At 48.3% G+C, this 24,089-nt stretch overlaps 1 protein-coding gene across 1 annotated transcript in view; it reads left to right on the plus strand.

Moving 5' to 3' along the window:
• Window positions 1-24,089, plus strand: part of PEBP4 (phosphatidylethanolamine binding protein 4) — a 305,182-nt gene that overhangs the window by 138,672 nt on the left and 142,421 nt on the right. Inside the window, exon 3 of the mRNA XM_075557212.1 lies at window positions 17,904-18,002. Coding sequence (XP_075413327.1) covers window positions 17,904-18,002 — 99 coding nt within the window. The remainder of the gene's footprint in view (window positions 1-17,903; window positions 18,003-24,089) is intronic.

Genomic DNA, 24,089 nt, shown 5'->3' on the forward strand with positions numbered 1-24,089 from the left:
TGCCATTGGGAGAGACCAGTCCCTGGCGTAAGGCACCATGCTTGGTAAAGGAGAGAGTCAGCTATAAGAGGAAACCCTCCCCCCTCTCTGTTTCCTATTTCCATTCCCCCATTTTCCCTAACCCCTCTAAATGTTGCCCTTGGGTAGATGCTGCCCTTTTGAGCTCAAATTGTTGATGATCCGAAGCTATTTGTAACCCCTCACCGGAGTTCTTGCTCCCCTGACAGACCTGCCTGTCGTTTGGCTGAAAATTGAGCCATGGAGGTGGTTTCATGCCCGGGCCTGCTATGGTGGTGGTCAGTAGGTGCCATTGGGTCGGTTCTGGCCCTTAGTGACCCTCTGCACAACAGTTAGGAACACTGCCCGCCCTGCGCCATCCTCACCATTGTTCCTGTGCCTGAGCCCATTGCTGCAGCCACAGCATCGACCCGTCTTGTCAAGGGCCTTCCCCTTTTCCGTTGCCCCTCCACTTTACCAAGGACCATGACGTCCTTCTTCAGGGGCTGGTCTCCTGACAAGACGTCTGAAGTTTGTAAGACCCTAGTCTAAAGGGTCTTCATCACGAAGGGCCATAGTCTCGGGGTTCCACCAGCCTCTATCTAGCCAGTAGGCATGTCCTTCTTTGTAGAGGCTTTTGAGTTCTGTTCCACATTTTTCTCTGACTCCATCCAGGATCTTCCAGTGGGATCCCTCTGGGAGGGGTAGCCCCGCATATCTAGTCCTTCTGCTGTTTGCGTGGTTCCTTCTTCCATCGGACTAGGAGTTCCTCTGCATCTTCCACGTTCATCGCTCTTCTTTCTTCACCCAGGAAGAGGCCAGAATGGCACGCTAGATGGCTGCTCACCATGGGAAGTCTTCTTTAGAAAGGTTGGCGCGCAGCAGTGCACGGGGGCCAGTGTGGACTGGGGCACCACTGTGCGCCTCGTCCCAGTCTGCCTTCAGCGACCTTCCCTCAGCAGCTGCTCTGAGGATGTGCCCGTGGCCATAAGAAAGTGCTACAACTCAGGCTTTGATGATTCGGAGAGCCCGCTTACCAAGACACCAGTAGTCACCGGTAGATTGCTCCTGCGAGCCAGGAGGGCAGAAGGAAGCAGGCCCTAGAGATAGCTCAGACCACAGGCCAGGGTGCTGGAGAGAAGGAGAGAAGGGAGGGTCAAGTCTAGAGCAACTTTATCGCTGGAAATCAATAGGAATTGGGCATTACTGGAGAGGGAAGAGGAGCCCGGCAGGGGTGGGGAGGGGGTAGCCATTCCAAGTGGTCAGCAGTTGAAACCCCCAGCAGCTGCCCCGGATGTAGACTGGGCTTCCCACTCCCATCAACAGTTACCATCTCAGAAAGCCACGGGGGGTTGCTGTGAGTCAGCATCGACTCTATGGCAATGAGTTTGGCGTGGGGGTTTAGAGAGGGAGGGGTGAAAAATGATTCCTATTTAGAATCTGGTGGCTGACAAAATGGCAGGGCCATTCACAGAAACGAGTGAGTTTGGGGAGGAGCAAGTCAGTAGAAAGGAATGTGGCCTTGGAGACAGGGATATTCGTGTGGAAGCTAATTAGATGAAAGCACCGGATCCACGTGCTGTGGTGCTGTGTTGCTTAGGAGCGCCCGCTCCTCTCCCTTGCCCATCCTCCGGTTCTCTCGCTCGCCCTTTTTCCCCCATACAGAAGGGAGCATACCTTAATTAATCACTCGACATGGAGTGGTTTCTGCTGTACGCTTGACTGCAGCGTGAGGCTTTGAAAAATGTACACGGTTCAGCTGGGTAAACCCAGAAAACTTACAGCAGACAATAGGAGACAGCGTCTGGGCTCTGAGGAGGGGAGAGAATGCCGTGACCGCTGCAGGATTTGAACTCACCACTCAGTGCTTCCAAGGCCCACCCACGTCATGGGGCACCCAGCCAAAGCTATCGGAGCCAGGAGAGAGTGTCCCTTCTCCCAACCATCTTGAGCCGGCAGATGCTGTGGAGGGACTGTCATCCCCAGAGGACTGGGCAGCGCAGTGGCAGAAGGCACTTGCTTCTGAGACACGGGGACATGTTGCCAACAAGCTCATCATGGTAGCCTGTATGTTTTAGCTTACGCAAGTGTCCAGAGACTTAGGTGTGGAAGAATTTTCTCCATGCAAACAAATAAGACCGTGCTGTTAGGAACAGAAGTCAGCCCCAACCCCGCCCCTCTGTCTCCTTACCTGAGAACTCTTGTGCAGGGTTGCCCAACAAAACCAAACCCACCGTATGTGGCCTAGCACCCCTTATAGATTTTGGGGCCTTGTATATAAAGCTCCATGGGAGCAGGCAGCCTCATCCTGCTCCCCAGAAGCAGCTGATGGATTCGAATAGCAACAACTACCAGGCCACTGCTGACCCAACAGTGTGCGAGTGTGTGCATGTGTATGTGTAGCAGGGACTTGGTGTTTTTTAGAGAAGGGCATGTTCTTCTGTCCCAGAGAAGCCATTTACTTGTTAAGGACAGACATTCATCAATAGCTTACTAGGTACACACACGATTTTAAGGCATGTATGCCCATGCCCATTCTTCCACTTAATGCATAAAGCGACCTAAGAGAACGCCACTCTTATCACCTCTGTTTTTTTAGAGAAGGGCCTGACCACGCGGCGATCCAGGAGGTTCCACGCTCTTCCTCGGGGCCACGTTGCCTCCAGGGTCTCTGATCCCCTTTGAGCCTCCACTTTCCCATCTGTAGGCTCAAAACGACCATCCCTCTGTCAAGGGCTTTCCGTGCGATAGCAGCAATGTGGTTTTCACCAGGTGACGCTGAGCCCACGCTACCTCATGGCCACCCCACGTGACAGATGAGGATTGTCCCACCGGGATCTCTTGGCTCTAAACTTTTCAGGAGAAAATCACCAGGTCTTTGTACCAGGGAGCTGCTTTGTGGGTTCAAACCATTAACCTTTAGGTTAGCAGCCAAGCACTTAACCATGGTACCATCAGGTCCCCACGGCTAGCCACACCAGATTATGCACTTAATGAACGCACTTGGACCGTTAAACCTTAAACCTCTGACCCCCCCATTGGAAAACACCCATATCCTTCTCATCAAATCACCTTCTCAACGAAAGCATGTCCCTGCTACACATGCACACACACACGCACACGTGCATACAGGCATGCACGCACCCAGAGACACAGAAGTATTTGGTCTCTCACCTGGATCCCCCCAAACCTTTGTATAGGCCTGGCCTTGCTTGCCATATTGTTCTGTAACTCTTGACAAGTCTGTCTCCCTTGCTGGTCTCAAGGGCATCTTTGCAGAGAAAAGGGTCCAGGATGAAGCCTCAGGGAGCTGACAGATTGATGAAAGTGGGAACTTGTAGCCCACACAAAAGGAAATTGTCAGCATGTCAGAACGGCCTTCAAGTATTTGAAGGACATCCACTTGCGAGAAGAACTGGACTGAGCTGTGTCCTTCTTAAAGAAAGAACGGGGAACAAGTGTGTTTTTAGGAGACACTATTTGGCTCCATGAGGCATATAGCCCATTGTAACCATTTGAGCCGTACCCGAATGAGTCACATTCCCAAGGGAGCAAGAGCTCCCCATTGCACAGAGAACTCGGGAGATACTGCGGGCTTGCTAGCTGGGCTGTGAAGGAACTCGACCTCCATCCCTTCCAATGTCCCAGGACTCTCAGGAACCCTATTCCCCGGCAAATATAGTACCCTGGGGGGGACACACGCAGAGCGAGAGCAGAGCGAGGGGCCAATGGGAGGCAGGCAGAAAGTCTCGGGTGCTTCCTCGGCCATCTCTCTCCTGGCTGGTTCCAGACCCAACCAGTTCAGTCTCTCTGACTCCAGGCAGCTGGCACCCAGCGGTCTGGGGGAAGTTACCTGCCTGTCCAGGTAACTGCTACTCCAGGAACCACTGCTAACAGGCACGAGCAGAACTGGACCTGTGGGCATTGCTTCACATTTATATCTCATTTTATTTTCAAAATAACGCGGGTGGGGCGGGGGACGAGATAGGTACTATTTGCCATTTTGTAAGTGCATCTTGGGCAAGGCTGCGTGACTCACCTCGATGGTGTCCTCTGTACGTGAACACCTGGGGCTATGCTGTAGCTCCTTCATCCATGATAGTCATCTTTTCACTTGAGGACGCCTTTCTGAAGGCCATCCTTTCATACCCACCTGCCAAAAGAAAACAGACTTATGTATCAGGCAGGAAGGAAGGACTATGTTTTCTGGTACAAAGGAAGAAAAGTAAAAAACCTACTACAGGATCTTAAAAGAGCCCTGATGATGTAGCAGTCACACATTAGGCCTCAACCCGCAAGGTCAACAACCCAAACCCCCACTGCTCCATGGGAGAAAGATGAGGCTTTCCACCCCCATCGAGAGTTAGTCTCAGAAACCCACAGGGGCAGCTCGACCCTGTCCTAGAGGGTGGCAATGAGTCGGCATCATCGCAATGGCAGTGAGTTTGGTTTGGTGTGGTTTGCATTGGGTTGGGTTTTGGATGTTGGTTTGGTTTAAGGAGCTTAAAGGGTTTCTTTGTGTCCTACAAGATATCAGGCATTGGCAAACCTTGGTGGATTCAACAGCTTAAGGACCCAGGCTCTTTATCTTGCCACTTCAGCACTGTGAGCACCTAGGCCTTCAACTCTCGCTTGCCCCTCGGGGTCACAGGATGGCCGCCCCCAACCACCATCCCCTCCTCATTCCAGGCAAGAATAAAAAGGAAGTGTCACAGGTCAGAGAGTGACAAGAGATTTCTCTTAGGTAGCCTCTGCCTTTACTTCCTCCCCAAGGGACTTTCTCCTACATCTCCTGGGCCATGCCTCTTCACCATGCAGGACAATCAGGGAGAGGCAGTACTTGGGCTTTCGAGGCTCTAGAGGAGAGCAGGCCAGGGCAAAGGGCGGCAAGCCTACTTCACAACACCTCTTTCTAAACATGCCTAACAAGGAGATGAGTCTTTGTTCCCAGGGTGGAGCTCCTTCTATTCGTGCAGCCTGGGATGTGTGTTTGCAGCAGGTACAGATGTCCTGGTGGCATCATCATGACGGGTTAGGCTGCGATCTACAAGGTCAGTAGTTCAAAACCACTAGCAACTCCATGGGAGAAAGGTGGGCCCTTCTACTCCCATAAAGAGTTACAGTCTCAGAAACTCACAGGGGTGGTTCTGCCCTGTCTTCTATGGTTGCTGTGAGTCAGAATTGCCTTGATGGCAGGGGGGAGGTTTAGTTTGATGTTTTGACAGAGAGAAAGAGATCACCCATGGGTAATGAAAATGACTCCTGCTTGGCTACCAACTGAAAGGTTGCTGGTTCAAGCCCACCCAACAGCTGACAAATCCCCCCACCAACCCTGTGGAGTTCAGTTATGCTCTTTAAATGGGGCTGCTGTGAGTCAGAATGCACTTGAAGGCACTGAGTTTGATTGGGGTTTTAGGATAAAGAGGAAGGATGTTGTTCAGGATGGCAGCCTGAAACCCGAGCCCAGTCCTCAGGGGCAACATCAGGAACTGCAGGCTGGAGGGACTGTCCGCCCTGGCGAGGAACAGCTGTTGCTCCCAGCCTCCCCCAGGAAGAGGGCTCTTAACTAGATTTCCCTCACAGAACTTTGTGGGGGAGGTTCAAACCAGCCAGCCCACCACCGGCTAAATTTGTTTCCCAACCAAAATCGCAGTGCACAGTGGATGAGGAGGGCTACCTGAGCTTGTGCCTTGGACATCTCCCTCGGGCACCCCGGGCCCTTTCATTTCCAGAGTCTCAGGCACAAGAGACAGCAGCCGAGGTCAGGAGAAGCCTGTCCTCTCTGTGTCCAGGGCACGTGGTCTTCCCTGAGAGTACTAAGCAGGAGGCACAACACGTGAGTTTTAGTCAATGGTGAATCTGCTCCGGGACTTGGGGGAGCCTGGCGTCAGAGTTGTGGTTCCCACTCCTAACTACATGGCAGAACCACGCAGGAAACGGTCAGGCTGCCACCACCGCGGACCCACGAAATCGAAAACTGAACGTAGGGCCCAACTTTGGGCACTTTCCAAAGCTCCCCAAGTGAAAAGCCACTGCCTTAAAGAAATGGCTCTCCACTTGAGCTGGAACCTTGCCAATGCTCAAGTCAGCTCGATCACCCACTGAGCGCTGCAGGCAAGAAGTCATGTCCATAATCAGACACTTCCAAATGGGCTTGCTGGGCATTGGAGCTGGCCATGCCACTGCGTCGGTCCTGACTGCCAGTGACCACAGAGATTTGGTGACTGTCATCTTTCTGAAGTACACTGCTGGGGCTTTCTTCCAAGCAGCCCCCTGGGTGGATTCGAACCACCCACCTTCTGGTGAGCAGCAGAGTGCTCAATTGTCTGCACCACCCAGGCTCCAGTTCACAGTCAAGGATCCAACTTACCGGTGCTTCTAGCGTTGCCTCCACATCAATTTAAATCCTGCCACATTCTGCCCAAAGAAGACTTTTCACTCCTCCTCTCTGAAAAAGAGCGGCCAGGTAGACGAAGACTTTAGAGATCCTGAAAGTCCGTCCACCTGTGTGTCAGGTGAAGCCTTTTCTGCTTTGGCATCTCTGGGTCCTTGACCAAACAGATGTTTGCCTGTGTGTGTGTGTGTGTGTGTGTGTGTGTGTGTGTGTGTGTTTTGTTTTTATTGTTTCATGGACCATGCAAAGCTATGTGGCTCATAATACATTGTGGATAACATTGTGAAGAATGTGAATTCCAGAACCATTAATTAACTGTGCTTAAGGAACCTGTATGCAGGTAAGAGGCAGTGGTTGAGACAGGGCAAGGGGATACTGTTTGGTTTAAAATTAGGACAGCTGTGTGTCAGATCTATATGCTTCCCCCACACTTATTCAACCTGTGAGCTCCAACTCAGAGGCGCCCTTTGTAACAACAAAACACTTCCTGGTCGTGGCAGTTACATCAGCTGTTGTCAGTTTGAGACTTAAGAGTGAAGGGGTGGAGTTTAGCCTGTCAATCAGGTCACAGCTTGATGACCTCATTTGGAGGCACTAAGGAGATGCATAGCTCCTTAGAGCTCTTTAGCGGACACACACACACACACACACACACACACACACTCCCTGTGAGCCATTCCTGTGGACAAGTCACATGGAGCTACGCTAGAGCCCTGGAGCTGAGGGAGCCACGTGTAGATCCCTGCCAGCACTGAGATGCTTCCACTGCCACTGGATCCACAAAGCTTTCCACCCACTGGCCTGTGATCTTCCTGCATTCGGCATCATTGCATGTGTTGTGTGAGTCTGAAGAGGAATTTATAGATTGGTATCAGATATATGGGCTAATATTGGACTTATGGACTTGATCTGAACTGGGATCTCTCTCTCTCTCTCTTCTAGAGTTGGTGATCCAAATATGAGGAAGTAACTTATTTTTTATAAACAGTTTTATTGAGTCATAGTCCAAATAGCATACAACTCAACAAATAGTTCAATCATATCGGGAAGTATGGTACAATCAATATTAGAACATCTTATTTTGGAGGAAATATCTTCTCTTGTATAGAAGAAAAGTCATAGAATCACAGTTCTAAACCTTGGTTTTCCTGTTTCCACTGAATTCCTTTCTCTTTGACAACTGTGTGAGTTTTACAACTTGGTTAGTATGTATCATTGTTTATGTAACCAATCCCCAATTGATGGACACTTGAGTTACTGCCAATGTTGCTCTTATAGTCTGAGCGGAAGTGAGCAGCCTTCTCTTGTAAGTCATTTCATAAACGTGAAAATATTTTTAGGGAGAAAAAGGTAACGCTCTCCCCCTACCTGCCCCTCTGCCCTTTTGTATCCCCACAGCAGTGTCTGAGAGCCTCCATTTTTCTACTGCCCCGATAGGCAAACTGCTGTCAAACTCAAGGATTTATGGGGTGTTTTGGAAGGCCAATGAGTAATTTCATCTTGCTATCTTCAAGCAGGATTCTTGGTGGTGCAGGGGGCTAAGCATCTGGGCTACGAAACGCAAGGTGGGAAGTTTCAACCCTCCAGCAGCTCCAGTGGAGAAAGATGAGGCAGTCTGTTCCTGCATGGAAAGTTTCTGGAACAACTCGACCCCACCTTGTCGGGGGGCTGTGGGGGTCAGTGTGGACAGGACAGCAGTGACAGGCCTGCTGTTGTCAGCTGCCAGCAAGGCAGCTCTGGACGCAGAGCCACCCCCATGATGAGTTTCTGATCAGGCAACCATTGTGATCCATAGGGTTTCCCTTGACTCAGTTTTGGAAGTAGATCGCCAGGCCTTTCCTTCTGGTCTATCCTAGTCTGGAAGCTCTGCCGAAGCCTTGTCAGCAGAATAGCAGCAGGTGGCATCATCGCTAAAGACCTCAGAGCTCCCTGAATGGATGTTAGAACATGAAGGAAACTGGCTCAGCCCTGCCGCCCCCATTTCCTGGAGGCAAGCCAGAGCCGGAAGCCTGACCTGAGACCCCACAGTGCAGAGTGCAGCAAGCATCCGTTGGGTATCTGTTGCACGCCTAAACTTTACGAGGGCTATGTGGTACCCCAAAGAAGGATACAGCAAGAGGATATCCAGCACGTCCAAAAAATCTGGAGATAATTCTATGACGGGTGCTGACTACAGGTCCTTCCCTCTTGCCTGTTGCTTAGAGGATGGGCCACCAAGAAGAGAAATCATGCCAAGAGACCAGCTCATTGCCTCCTGCCTACCCTGTGTCAGTTTAGCTTCCCCAAGGCCCGGCACAGAGTAGCGTGAGTCCGGCTTCATGGAAGCCAGTTCTAATCTCATTGAGTGAATGCTACTCCCATTCTTACTCTCCCCCATCTCTGCCAAATAAGTGCTAGGGAGCTTCTGTTGGCAATTGGCCCCATCGAAAGGACTGGAAACCAGGCCCTTGATTGCACTGAAAGCCATATGATCGCAGGACCACCGAAGCCCTTTCTTTCCTGATTTAGAAGAGATCTGTTGCAGGGCCCTGGTGGCATATGGGTTAGGTGTTGGGCTGCTAGCGGTAAGGTCGGCAGTTCAAACCCACCGGCTGATGAGGCTGTCTGCACCATAAAGACTGAGTGTCTCTGAAACCTTCTATAGTGCTGCTGTGAGTTAGACTCCAGGCAATGGCAGTGAGGCTCTACAAGCTCCTCTCACAAAGCCTTCTCTCTTGGCTCTTTTGGTAAAGAACCAGACCCCTGTGGAGAGAGAGTTGGTGCGGGGGCGGTGAAGAGTGACAGGGTGAGCAGGGTGAAGGGGAGCTGAGGACAACCAGGAGAGGGAAGGATGCAGAAAGCACCTGCCACTGAGAATTCCCCTGGGGTGGTTTAAACAGGAGCAGAGAGAAGGTTCAGGAACTTCTTACAATGGCTTTTGTAAAAGTATGAATCATCATTGGTATAAAAGCAATGCATTTTATTGCATTAACTTTGGGAAATGCAAAAATGCACCAAGAAGAAAGTGATGAAGAAAGTTCATAATCGCCCCTTCACTCAGAGATCATCAGTCCACGTTAAGTTCCTGTCCTTCTGAATGTCTTCCAAGACGGTGCCTGAGTGTTTCTGGGCTGGACGTCTGTCGGGTCTTCCTTCTCTTTAACCAAGAAAATGGAATCATAGGCTACATAGGATGTTGTACCTTATTCACTGTTCGACATATCTTTAAAACTCTGGAGGTAAACATTTAAAAAAAAGTGTCAACTCTATAGACAAAGATGGGATTTTATTTTATAACCTGCATGCCTTCAACTAGCAAAGTAAACACTTATTTACATGCTTGTGGGTCATTTATGTTTCTCATTTTGCTCATTGCCCACTCATGTTGGTTGGTGCTTTTAATCGATTCCTAAACGTACTTTCTGTATTAAGGATATTAAGTCTTTATCAGGTGCTCTGGCAGTGTGGTGATTACACAATGGGCAGCTACCCGCAAGGTCACCAGTTTTAAACCACCAGACACTTAGGGGAGAAAGATGAGGCTTTCTACTCCCGTAAAGATTTACACTCTCAGAAGCTCACAGGGGCACTGTGGCCTCCTGTGGGGGTCTCTGTGAGTCCGTATCAACTCCAGGGCAGTAAGTATGATTGATTCTGAATTTTATTTTGCTTTGCCTTTTTTTTTTTGCCATATCAAAGTTTCAAGCATATAGCTGATTAAATATTTCAGCCTTTTATTTTATGCCATTTACTATTTAACAGTTTGGGGAATGTTTTTTTCATACATTCTCTATGAATATGCAAATATGTTTCTCTATATATATAAAATCTTCCTGCACATTTAATACCATCACACACACATACCATTCTGCAATTTGTTTATTCACTTACTAGTGTGTTTTGGATACTTTGCCACATTAGGATTTTAAAACTTAATGTGGAACAGAGTATTCCTTGTATGAATTAGGATAATTTGATTTTTTTCTGTTTATCTTCTGAAAGTTAATTGTGACAGAACTAGAGACCTAACTTTATTTATTCCACATGGTGAATCAATATACCAATTAAAAAACATTTTTTAAAATTAAAAGATCATTTTATTGGGGACTTTTACAGCTCTTATAACAATCCATACACCAATTGTATCAAGTATATGTTGCCATCATCATTTTCTAAACATTTACTTTTTACTTGAGCTCTTGGTGTCAGCTCCTCTTTTTCCCTCCCTCACCCCCTACCCACGTGACCCCATGATAAATTATAAATTATTATTTTCATATCTTTCACTGACTGCTGTCTCCCTTCCTCCATGGTTTCTGTTGTTCAGCCCCCTGGAAAGGAAGGCCCTCCTCTCCCCACCTTCCTCCCACCCTCCTGGTATTACTACTCCCATTCCTCTTCCTGGATTCCATGTGTCATGAGCTCTCGTGCTCCCATCTAGCCTGCAGTGAAAGGCTAGGGTCATGATAGTGGGGGTGAGGAAGCCTCAAGGAACCGGAAGAATATTGTGTGTTTCATCAGTGCTATACTGCGCCCTGGTTGACTCATCCCTTCCTTGTGACCTTATGTGAGGAGATATCCCATTGTCTACGGATGGGTTTGGAGTCACTGCTCCGACCCCCTCATTCTCAACAATATGTTTTCTTTGTTTGCTAGTTAACTTAAAAAAAAAATCTTTTTAGTCAATCTTTTGTTTTCTTTTTGTTTGGTTTCTGTTATTGTTGGTTTGCCTACTGGTATAAGATAGGTATGGGAAGCAAGCTTGAGGAGAAAGCAACAGAACCAACAGTTCCGGAAGAACTTGTGAGAAGAAGGAGGCAGGGGAAGGGAGGAGTGAGCAAACAATGCCATAGACAGGGAAACAACTCGGGAATTAAAATCAACTATGAGGAGGACATAGAGATCCTGGGGGTGCTGGAGCAACAGCACTCTAGCTGAGGCGGAAGAAGGGCTAACGTGATGGTGGGGCAGGAGGACGGTAAAAGGAAATAGAGGAAAGATCTAGGAAGCAAAGCTATGGATAGAGGTATAAGCATAGGTGTGCACTTAGGTAAATTTATTAATTCATAAAAATAGGGGTATAAGCCTATGTACATATACTTATAAGGCAATACACTGAGGTGCAGTGGACAGACTTCAGGCCTCTACTCAAGCCCTCCCTCAGTGCAAGAACTCTTTGTTCTAACAGCCTGACATTCCATGATGCTCACCTTCCCAACTCTTATCGCTGAACACAAAGCGGGTGCATAAGCAAATGTGAAGACAGTGGATGGTGTCCAGCTATCAAAAGATATAGCGTCTGGGGTCTTAAAGGCTTGAAGATAAACAAGCAGCCATCTAGCAGAGAAGCAACAAGCCCACATGGAAGAAGCATGCCAACCAGCCTATGTGATCATGAGGTGCCGACAGGATCAGGTAACAGGCATCAGAAGACAAGCAAACAAGCAAACAAAAACCCGTTTTGGAAAACCCATTGCTGATGGGGAAATAGATCTATGTGTCTATATTTACAGGTTTAGTATTAAGGTGGCGGACGGACCTTGGGCCTCTACTCAAGCACTCCCTCAATGCATGAATACTTTCTTTTATTAAATTGGCACTCTACAATGCTCACCCTCCCAACACAACTGCTGAAGTCAAAGCGGGTGAACAAGTAAATGTGGTGAAGAATGCTGATGGTGCCCGGCTATCTAAAGAGATAGTGTCTGGGGTCTTAAAGGCTTGAAGGTGAACAAGCGGCCATCTAGCTCAGAAGCAACAAAGCCCACATGGAAGAAGCATACCAGCCTGTGCGGTCACGAGGTGCCAAAGGGACCAGGTATAAGGCATCATGCAAAAAATAAAATAAAATATATATATATGTGTGTGTATATATATATACACACACACACACACACCATAGTGAATGAAGGGGGAAGTGCAGAGTGGAGACCCAAAGCCCATTTGTCAGCCACTGGAGATCCCCTCACAGAGGGGTTTAGGGGAGGAGATGGGTCAGTCAGGGTGCAATGTAGTACCGATGAAGAACACAGCTTTCCCCCAGATCCTGGATGCTTCCTCCCCTCAACTACCATGATCCGAATTCTACCTTGCAGAACTGGATAGGGCAGAGGTTGTACACTGGTGCGTATGGGAGCTGGAGGCACAGGGAATCCAGGGTGGATGATATCTTCAGGACCAGGGGTGTGAAGGGCGATACTGGGAGAGTAGAGGGTGAGTGGGTTGGAAAGGGGGAACCGATTGCAAGGATCCACATGTGACCTCCTCTCTTGGAGACAGACGGCAGAGAAGGGGGGGTGGGGGAGGGAGACTCTGGATAGGGCAAGATATGATAAAATAATAATCTATAAATTATCAAGGGCTCATGAGGGAGAGGGGAGCGGGGAGGGAGGGGGGAAAAAAGAGGACCTGATGCAAAGGGCTTAAGTGGAGAGCAAATGCTTTGATTAGGGCAAAGAATGTACGGATGTACTTTATACAATTGATGTATGTATATGTATGGATTGTGATAAGAGTTGTATGAGTCCCTAATAAAATGTAAAAAAAAAAAAAGAAAGAAAGAAAACCCATTGCTGTGGAATCAATTCCAACTCCTAGCAACCCCATAACCCCATGTAGTGGAGAGCAGAATTGCTTCTCGGGTTCTCTTGGCTGCTGTTTTTGTCTAAGCAAATCACCAGGCCTTTTTTCACAGTGCCACTGAGTGGGACTGAACCTCCAGTTTTGGGGTGCAAACCTCCCAGCAGCCACAATCCTCCCAGTAGAGTTATGTATAAAGTACTCTATTCTTTCCACACTGATTGGAAATGGTAACTTTATTGTCTATTAAATACTGCATCATATATTAAATGGAAGCTTTTCAGTAAATTACATGCTCATTCGTATCCTAAAATTTTGGCTCTGCCATTAGATTGTTTTACTTTGCATCCTTATTACCACATTGTGTTAATAATTTTGTCTTTCTAGTATATATTAATATCTACAAAATTAAATATGTAACTATCCCTTGTAATGTTTTTCAATATTGCCTCCTTTTTTGTTTCACCTTGTTTTGCATTTAAGAGAAAGTGTGGCGTCATTTGCCAAGTTCCCAAAGCATCCCTTTAGGTTATTGATTAGAATTGTGTTAAATGAACAAATTAATTTAAGGGTTATTGACATCTTCAAAAAATAATTATTTCAGTTTAAAACTATAGCATGTCTTTCTCCGTGTATTCAGGTTTTCTTTTAAGTACATCAGTAAGTCTTTGTTTTCTCTAAGTCTTGCGCATTTTCTGGAGTTCACTTCTAGGCATTTGACATTTTTGTTAAATCATGAATGGGATTTTTAGGGATGTTTACTATTTCATTATTTAGAAAAATACTGGTCTATGTACATTTTGTAACAAGTCCCTTTACTGAATTAATCTGATTAGGTTTGTTTTTTTTTCCATTTATTTTAATTTCCCAAGTAAATAACCATGTCACTTGCAAAATAATCATAATGATAACATGAGAGACTAGTTTTGCTTCTTCTTTTATAAGTTCACACTTTCTTTTTATTTTCCTATTATCTTGACGAGAATAAATTCTTAGCTGTTATCAACTGCACAGTTCTCTCTTCTGGAATTACAGTGTGTGAGTGTGTGTGTGTGTGGGGGGGGTGAGTGTGTGTGGTGTGTGTGTGTGTGTGGTGTGTGTGTGTGGTGTGTGTGTGTGTGGTGTGTGTGTGTGTGAGTGTGTGTGTGAGTGTGTGTGTGTGTGGTGTGTGTGTGTGGTGTGTGTGTGTGTGTGTGTGTGAGTGTGTGTGTGAGTGTGTGTGTGGTGTATGTGTGGTGTGTGTGTGTGTGTGTGTGTAAGCCTATTCCAATCAAAAATCAATTCTTTCGATTCCATTGAAACTAGACCTGCCCAGATAACCAGAGGCCCCCACGTTGTCAATATCAGATGGTCACATTCCCATCCTCTTCTTATCCTACCTTTCAGCAGCATTTGCTACAATTCATCAGCATCTCCTCTTGAAACATTGTCTGCCTCTGGTATCCCTGGTACCCACTCTACGTGTTTTCCTCCTAATTCCTTGGCTTTGCAGTTCCCTTTGCTGGATCTTTTCTCATCTCAGTGTTGCATGTTCTTGAGTTTGGTCGTAAGACCTCTTTCTTGTCCTACATCTCTTTCTAGGCTTCCTTCTCCAGGACTCTCTCCATGGCTCTTGTCACTATTCTTTGGAAGTAAGGGAAGTCTATCTGCTAACGACTCCCAGATTAATCTACCCAGTGCTGATATCTCCCCTGACATCTAGACTCAAATGACTTCGATCCTTGATTGTCTTTGAAGAGGCATTCCGATGCCTCTTAATATGTCTGCTTCTATAACAAAAATACCATGAGCGAGTGGATACTTATTTTCTCACAGTGTAGAAGGCCGGACGCCAAGATTCCAGGTGCCAACTCTCGGGGAAGACTTCTTCTCTCTGCAGGCTCTCAAGGGAGGCCCTTGTCTCTTTTGAGCTTCTGCTCCTGCACCATCTTCATGTGACGTGGCAACTCTCTGCCTCCATCTCTGATTTTCAAATCCTTGGTTAATCTCTGGTCAGGAGATTGACACAAGACACTCCCTACACTGATTCCCATTTCATTTACACAATGAAGACAACGCATTTCCAAATGGGATTCTAACCTTAGAGGTGTGGATGTCCACGGCATATTTAGGGGGTGGGTGTGGAGGGGTTGCGGGGAACATAACTCAGTGCCAAACAATATTGAGTATTGACCTCGCCCTTCAAACATTCTCCTTTCCTGGCCGTGCGTATGTAATTAAGAGGCGTTCACTTAGTCCTCAGGTGTCCCCTTTGATTTCTCTCCCCGCCCGCTCCTCACTGCCCCATCATGCAGGTCATCATCGAATCTTGTTGAGTCTTCCTAAGATTAACGTCGCAGATCCATCTGCTCCTTTATCGCCACCACTCTGTTTCAAGAAACCATTCCCTCTGTATTGCACCTCTCATTGGTCTCTACTTCTCTGGCCTCCATGCCAACCATTCATGCTTCAGCCAGCAGTCAAAAGAATATATTTTACAAATGTAAAAGGGAGCGAGTCTCTCCCCTGCTGACCGCCTTCCAGCGGTCCTACACTGCACTCATCACAACATCCCGCTCCTCCACCTGCCACGCACGTCCGCCTTCTCACTTGCTCGTTCCCTTGGCTTTCTTCTGTTCCTCCTAGTGTAGCTTTCCTCTGCCTGCAGGCCTCGGTCACAGCTGCGTCCTCTTCTGGAACACGTCCTCCCCTCCAGTACCACCCTGTTTGTTCCTAAATCCTAACACGGATTGCAACTCGATAGCCCCTCTTTGTTGTTCATCGCCTGCGTTGCTCACGTAGACTGATAGCACCCTGAATGTGCAGGTCTTGCACATGTGCTGTTGACTCCCTGCACCTCGAGGCTCTGGCACATGTTAGGTCTTCAGTAAGTGCTCGTTGAAGGGGTGAATGAATCTGAGTATTCCCTGAGCGTGGCACAGTTCACATTGAGTGTGTCTGAGAAATACGTCTCTGCAGCTAGATTGTAAACCTATACAGAGTGCAAGCCTTCTTTTCCGTCTCCACGTCGCCTCCCCAGCACTGATGCTAGAGCTACTTCTAGGCTCTAAGAACTGAAGTGACGATGAGTCTGTCTGTCTAGTTACTTAACAAATTTTATTTCCCCAGGAGTTAACATGTGACATGAGGTAAGGGAATGGGGCTAGAAGGTATTGGGGATGCTCGGTAATTCTTGGGTTGAATGGGGCTTTTAAAAGGGGGTGTCTAAAGCCAGGAAAGCAAACAGATGCATACACCCCAATATTCATTGTAGCACAGGGCACACTAGCCAGAAGGTTGAAACGACCTAAGTGTTGATCAACATATAAATGGATGAACAAAATATGGTGTATACACAAAGGAATACTACTGACAATGGAATCTGTATATATGTACACACACACACATGAACACTACTCACTCAGAAAGAGAAATGAAGCCCTGAAATACATGCCACCCACAGATGAACCATCACACTGAATAAAACAAGGCAGTCAATAAGAGGGCAAATATTTGTGTGGTTCCACTTTTAAGATCTAAAACAGGTAAAAATATGCACAGGCCTGAGGTTATCCATAGCAAGCAGGGGCAGAGAGGGAGGGAGGGAGGGAGGGGGAAGAGAGGCATTCACTGCCTAGGAGACACGGAGCTTCTCTGACAGGTAATGATTGTGCAACAAGGTGAGTGCCGTGGGGTGACACTCCATGGCACAGGCAGAGGGCTGAGATGGCACGTGTGCTGCTACAGGCCTGTTGGCCTCAGCTTTCATTGTATTTTTTAAAAAAATTTATTGGGGCTCATACAACTCTTATCACAGTTCATACATATACATACATCAATTGTATAAAGCACATCTGTACAGTCTTTGCCCTATCATTGTATTTTTTAAGGGATTAAAAGATCATTTTATTGGGGGCTCTTGCAACTCTTGTTACAATCCATGCATCAATTGTATCCGACATATCTGGATATTTGTACATATGTTGCCATCATTCTTTTCTAAACAGTTGCTTTCTATTGAGGCCTTGGGATCAGCTCTTCTTTTCTTCCCTCCCCCCCTTCGTGGTCCCTTGATAGATAATAGATTATTATTCTCATACTCACACCGATGACCACTGCCCCCCTCCCTGCTGGTTTCTGTTGTTCCCCCTGAAGAGGTGTGTGTGACTGTGTGCCATTCATTGCGATCAGGTTTTCCTGCCTCCCCTCCTCTCACCCCCTCTCCCCTACCCTTTTGGTATCACCATTTGCATTTCTGTTCCTGGGTTCCATGTGTCATGAGCTTTATCTCTTGTCTATACCTATGTACATGTTCTGGTCCAGTCCAGAGTGGAAAGCAGCACTGGGGTCATGGTAGTTTGGGGGTGAGGAGGCCTCAAGAAACCAGAGGTACACTGTGTGATCCATCGGTGCTCTACTATATTTATAAGACTGCAGACCGGTCCTGGGCCACAGCTCAGACCCTCCCTCAATACAAGAACACTTTGTTCTAACAAACTGGCATTCTGTGATGCTCACCCCACCCCAACACGGTCACTGAAGACAAAATGTGTGCATAAACAAATGTGGTGCAGAAAGCTATTAAATGTGGTACCTGGCTATTAAAAGATAGAGCATCTTGGGTCTTAAAGGCTTGAAGTTAAACAAGTGGCCATCCAACAGTGAAGCAACAGCCCACATGGAAGAAGCACACCAACCGGTGCGATCAAGAGATGTCATTGGGACCGGGCAGCAGGCATCGGAAGATAAACAACAAACAAAGAAAAGCAGGTTGTTGAGACCCAAAGTCCATCTCTAGACAATGGAAAATCCCCCCCACAGAGGGGTCACAGAAAAGGGACGAGTCAATCAGGGTGGCCTTAGCTTTTAAAGGGGCCGGAGGGGTAGGGGGTGGAGAGACTTCTTCACCTTGTTTTTTTCCTTCTATCGGAATTCTTGCCAGTTGCTACATTCTTTTCTGGTGCATTTGTTCCAGGATGCAACCTACACCCTGATCATGGTGGACCCGGACGCTCCCAGCAGGACTTCCCCCACAGCTCGCTTCTGGAGACATTGGCTGGTAACAGATATCAACGTAAGTCAGCCGCCAGGCCCTTTGTGACTTCTCTGGGATTATAACTGGACGACTACCAGACTCTCTCGTTCTCAAACCACCTGGGTCAGATTGTCCCCCCCAAGTTTACTAACTTCAGAAAAAAATGCCCCGGTGCTCAGGGTGAGTCTGTGAACCAGCTCTCCGGAAAAGAAAGCCGTAGTTGGCAGAGGGTGGCTGATTTCTGTGGTGTAACTTCCCTCATCAACCTGGCCAACTTCAAACTACTTACAATTTAATAGTGAGTCTCCAAGTTCCCAAAACCATTTAACAATTGGCTCCCACATCCCACAGCCAGGGGCCTGAATTGGGGCTCTGAGTGGTTCTGTGGAGTCCGCAAGCGGCAGAACTGCTATTTTTCTTGCTCAGGCAAGTGACCACCCCTCAAATCTGTCCGTTGGTCCTCACTGCAGTTGAGAAGGAGCCTGGCTCACCCTTTGCGGCGTAGGTCTGACAACGGGTGTGGAGACTCGTTCGTGGGTCATCCTGCTGGGTGACGTGGAGGGTCCGTGAAAACAAGGAATGCCCTCAATGGGGCAGATTGGCCCAAAGCTGCAACAATGGGCCCAAGCCCAGCACCGATGTGCGGATGGCACAGGTCTGGGCAGTTCTGTTACATAGGGTTGCCATGAGTCCTGAATGACGCAGTGACACCTAGCAAAAACAACTTCCTAGGGTCTCTGTACTGCTACAGAAGCACCACAAGCGGTGTCTTTAAGGACAGAAATGGCCACACAGTCGGGAGGCTCCCAGTTGAATTCAGGGCGCTCATTCAAGGGGAGGTTTTTCCGATGTTGGCTCTGGCTGCTGGGGAAGGAAGATTCGGGTCTCCGGCCAGCTTCTGCCCTCGGTCCTTGTGGTCTCCACACGGCGCCAACCTTTCCCAGTGTGTCCTTGCTTGTTTCTGGGTCTAACCTTATCCTTTTATATCTCAAGAGGGAGGGATAAGACACACCCTCTCTGCCCTGGGAATGGTGGCCCCAGGCTGCCATATGTTCACTGTTTTCATGCTCTCCTTGCTTGCTTATGACACACAGTAGTCTGGCAGGTATACCCTTTGTGAATGAGTGGTATGGAAAGTTCTCACCTGTCTTCAGCCCCTATTGTTTTTGTAGACAGTGCCCAGTCACATAAGCAGTTCAATCTGTACAACCAGCGATCCGTGTATTGCAGACTGAAAAGCCAGCCTACACCTGTATAACTTCTTTTTCTCAGCAGTGTTTTAAATTATATACCATTGGTTAAATTAATGGCCCTATCAATAGAATTACCATCTGCCCCAGGAGGGCGATTTATCATGTTCTTCATCGTAAAATAATAATGACAGGTCTAAAGTGAACCGGGCACATGTGTAAACCAAAGCTATGTGAACGGATTGGGGACTCACACTTAATGGGGGCCCTAATTTAAGAACAATTAGTTCTTGTGACATGGCCCTACTCGATACTCACCCTCATGAAGAGATTAATGAAAATATGGGTGCTACAGCCAGGGTGGTGAAGAAACTAGTTGGTGCCTGGCTATCTGGAGCCTTAAAGGTTTGTATTCAATCATTTGATCCCCCCTTGACCCATTTTACAGTTGTTTCCATTTTAATGTTTTCTGCTTTCTTTTTGGTGGAGGTTTTTCTGTTTTGCCTCGGCGTTATCGTTGGTTCTCATTTGTTTGTTTGCTCGCTTGCTTGCTCCCGCTTGATGTTTTGTATGATTTTCTGTATATGAAGTCCAGGAGAGGCAGGGCTATCGACAGTTAATTGGATTGATAATCGCCTAGGGGCACTGCAGAGGAGAATGGGGGAAGTAGGGGGCTAACTACAACAGGGACAAGACGAAAATGTTCTGAAACTGGTTGTGGTGATGACTGCAAATTTTCTGAATCTGATTGAACAATTCAATTATATGATATGTGAAGTATATGTCGATCAACCTATTTAAAAAATTAAAATAAAGGAGCCTCCTAGGTGAGGTGTCAGTGAGGGCCACTTGGGAGAAGCACAGCAGTTTATGTGATCCAAGGATTGTAAAGAGGAAAATCCAAACCAGAGGAGGGAACGGTGTTAGAGCTTTCATTCTGAACACCCGGTTTGTAGAAAGAAGTCTATGGACGACAGTGGACACCTAACATCCATTTACAGGGTCCCTGCATGAATTACGCCTCCATGAACCCCTCTGACCACCATCCAGGGAAGTGGGTAACTTTGCTGTCAGACAGAGAGCATTGGGAAGTCAATTAGGCAGATGCCTCACTGCCATTAAGTTGATTCCAGCTCGTAGTGACCCTACAGGACAGGGTAGAACAGTCCCTGTGGGTTTCTGAGATATCTCGTAACAGAAGTAGAATGCCTCACTTTCCCCTCTTGGAGCAGCTGGAGGATTCAAACTGCTGACCTTTCAGATGCTGTGAAGTTGAAATCTAGTGAAAGACTGGTCCCAGTTGTTAATATCCCACCATGAGCTATTTAAAAAACACTGCGGTCAAGTCTATTCCGACTCATGTTGACCCTATGTAGAACCAGCCACAGGGTTTCTGAGACTATAAATCTTTATGGAAGCAGACAGCCGCACCTTTCTCCCTTGGAGCAGCCGGTGGGTTTGAACTAGCAACCTTCTGATTAGCAGCTGTGTGCCTTAACCACTGTGCCACCAGAGCTTCTTAACATGAGCTGTGCAAAGAGAACATAAAAATAATGTAGTTTTCTCTCTTGGCCACGGCATCTCCTCCTTTTAAACACCTGGCAGTGTGCTTTGGAACCTAGAAAACGTGCAGATGGCTTTGCAAGGCGCACACAGAATCATCATCATCATCAGTTGCAGACGACAGTGGGGACCCAGACCTAGAAAAGCTGAGTGTGAATGCTGGCCTGGACGGTCCCCGGCCCCCAGAGCCTCTGTCAAGTCACGCAGACCCTCTGTGGGCCCTTGTCCCTTTATCTGAAAAATGGGGATAACGTTACCCATTTTATGGGGTTGCTGTGAGGATTCAATGAGATATCCTACGGAGAGTGGCTTATAAAATGTGGAGAATACCAAAAACTGTCACGGATCTCTATTCTGCTCTCCAGAATGACGGGGTGGAGGAAAGGCCGTCTGTGTGAACTAGCGAGTGACTTTCCTGACTCAGACACTGGAGTGTGGGTGGGCGGGCAGAGAAGGCTACTCCCCCTGCAGCTAAGCCACGCCCCACTGACCGTGGTCCCTCCCAGGACCCTCTCATGGGGAGCTTCTCCTTAGAGGCAGTTCTGGCACAGGCCCTGGACGCAACTCCCTCAACCTCCTTCCACAGTGCCCAAAAGGGAGCCGTCCCTGATCCAGAGCACCGCCATCAACAGGACATTGTCGCGTGGAGCAGTTGCAGGAATATCGTGAGGGGGTTACGTTGACAAACAGGAATGTACTTTCACAGTCTAGGCAGCCAGGGATTCAAATTCAGGGCACCAGCTCTAAGGGAGCTCTCTCTCTCTCTCTCTCTCTCTCTCTCTCTCTCTCTCTCTCTCTCTCTCTCTCTCTCTCTCTCTCTCTCTCTCTCCCCAATGGAGGAAAACCCTCAGCAACACCTCCCTCAACTCTCTGCCATCGAGTCAGTGCTGACTCACAGAGACCCCTCTGTGGGTTTCCGAGATGGTAACTGTGTGTGGGAGCAGAAAGGCCTGTCTTTCTCCGGAGGAGCTGCTGACGATTCCGAACTACTGACCATGCAACTCGCAGCCCAACATGTAACCACTGCACCACTGGGGCTCCCAGGCGGGACCTCTGGCCCCTGCGTTGGTTGGTTCCATGTGATTTCCACGCAGCATCTACCTTTGCTTCTCTGGGCCTGAGTGGTGTTGGGGTGAGGGGAGGCTTCAGACGTGGACGCTCCTTTTACATCTCAAGAGTGATTTCCTTTAAGACTAGGACGCTCTCTGCACTAATTGTTGACTCATTAACACACACACACACATACACACACACCCCACCCCCCCTCCCGCTACTCCCAAATGGGATTATATCCACAGGTGTAGAGGTTAGGGCTTCAGTACATACATTCCCCTCCCTGCCAGCGGGGTGGTGGTGACACAAGTTAAGCCCTCACTGTGTCAGAGAACACAACTCCCCAGGAAGAGGGAGTGCTCTGAACAGTGCCTGCACCATCCATCCCACACTCACAGGCTTCCTTCCACTCTGAGGGTTCTACCAGGCACTGGGACACTGGAATTCAAAAGCAGTCAGGGTTGGAGTCATTCCAGAGTCTCAGGGGGTCTGAGGACCAATTAACCTACCTCTCTTCCAAGTCTGAAGCCTCCCTGCTCCCTCCCCTCACCCCAACACCACTCAGGACTCTTCCCTCCCACGGGCTTAGAAGCACAGCAGGTGGCAGGTGGCAGCTGTCCAGCAAGACTGCTAAGCAGTAGAGCTTATCGGGGACACCTGCCCGGGTGTGGCCCCCAGCCTGTCCCCTTCAGGCCGGAGGGGGCTTGGGTTTCAATCACATTCTCACCCACTTTCCCCTAATCTGAGAGGCCAACAGGAAGTGGCAGCTCTCAGCTATGTCCACTTGGCCCTGTTCAGCAGCCCCCCAAAGTCTGCCAGCCGCAAAGTCACAAAGATGGTATAAATAATCAAGCCCTGGTAGAGCTCAGGATCTTGACCTCAGCCAGAGGAAGAGAGGGCTTCAGTCACCCCAGAAGCACTTCCTGTGCGTGTTAGCTGCTGCTAAGCAGATCCCCAAAGAGCGGTGGAGGTGAGCGGCTCTCCACAGGCCTGCAGGACCTGTCCATCCATCCAACCGGACACACCAAGGCAGGGGTTCTCAACCTTCCTAGTGCTGCTGCCTTTCATGCAGTCCCTCAACTTGTCGTGACCCCCCGCCCCCCACCATCAATTTATTTTCGTTGCTACTTCATAGCTGTCCTTTTGCTACTGTTAGGAATAGGGCGGCCCCTGTGAAAGGTCAATGGCTCACTCCCTGGCATAAAAGGGAGCAAGCGAATTGAGCCGGGCACCATGGCCAGGGGAGCCCTTCCAGTAGGCTCAGTTTGGGGATGGTCTGTTCAGCTTGAAACAACACTCCAACCAGTGCCTAGAAAAACAGGGACTCTATACAGTAAGAGCAAAGCTCTCCACCTGGGACAGCCTGCGCAGAAATAAGGGGTTGGGGTGGCGTAGAAAAGAGCCCTGGTGGTGTAGTGGTTACTTGTTGGGGTGCTAACCACAAGATCAGCTGTTCAAAATCAGCAGCTGCTCCTCAGGAGAAAAACAAGTCTTTCTACTCCCATAAAGAATTATAGTCTCAACTCCCCCCTGCCCCAGGGGCAGTTCTACCCTGTCCTATAGGGGTGCTAAGAATCAGCATCAACTCCATGGCAGTGAGAGTTTTTGTGTTTTGTTTGAGGAGTTAAGGAGCGCTCTGGAGGAAAGGCCAGGTCTCCAATGGTGTCTTTTGTTCATTTAATTCAAGAAATATGGACTGAACACGACTTGATAACATGGTTAGGAGCAAGTACTCTTAGTCCAGACTGCTGGAGTCTGAATCTCACGCTCTGTGATCTTTGGGCTCAGTTCTCTGCTCCGCGGTAAATTGCTGTTAGCTGCTATGGAATCGGCCCCTGACTAAAGGTGACACCAGGCACATGCGATCAGACCATCATGACCCATAGAGTTTTGTCGGCTTAGAACAGTATCTGCAGTACAGGTGGGGGTGGGGTGGGGTGGGGTGGTGGTTACGTGCTGTCAAGCAGGTTCTGACTCATAGCGACCCTTTGTACATCAGAATGAGACACTGCCCGCTCCTGTGCCATCCCCATAATGGTCCTTCTGTCTGAGTCCATTGTGGCAGCCACTGTGTCAGTCCATCTTGTCCAGGGCCTTCCTCTTTGTCGCTGCCCCTCTACTTTACCAGGCATGATGTCCTTCTCCAGGGACTGGTCTCTCCTGACAACATGTCCCAAAGAACATGAGATGGAGTCTCAGTGTCCTTACTTCCAAGGAGTACTCTGGCCATTCTTCCCAGACAGACTTGTTGTTTGTCCTTTGACAGTCCAGGGTACTTCCAGTGTTCTGCGCCAACACTGTGTTGTCAATGGGGATCCTG

Source organism: Tenrec ecaudatus, chromosome 8 (genome assembly GCF_050624435.1).
Source record: "Tenrec ecaudatus isolate mTenEca1 chromosome 8, mTenEca1.hap1, whole genome shotgun sequence".
Classification (NCBI taxonomy): domain Eukaryota; kingdom Metazoa; phylum Chordata; class Mammalia; order Afrosoricida; family Tenrecidae; genus Tenrec; species Tenrec ecaudatus.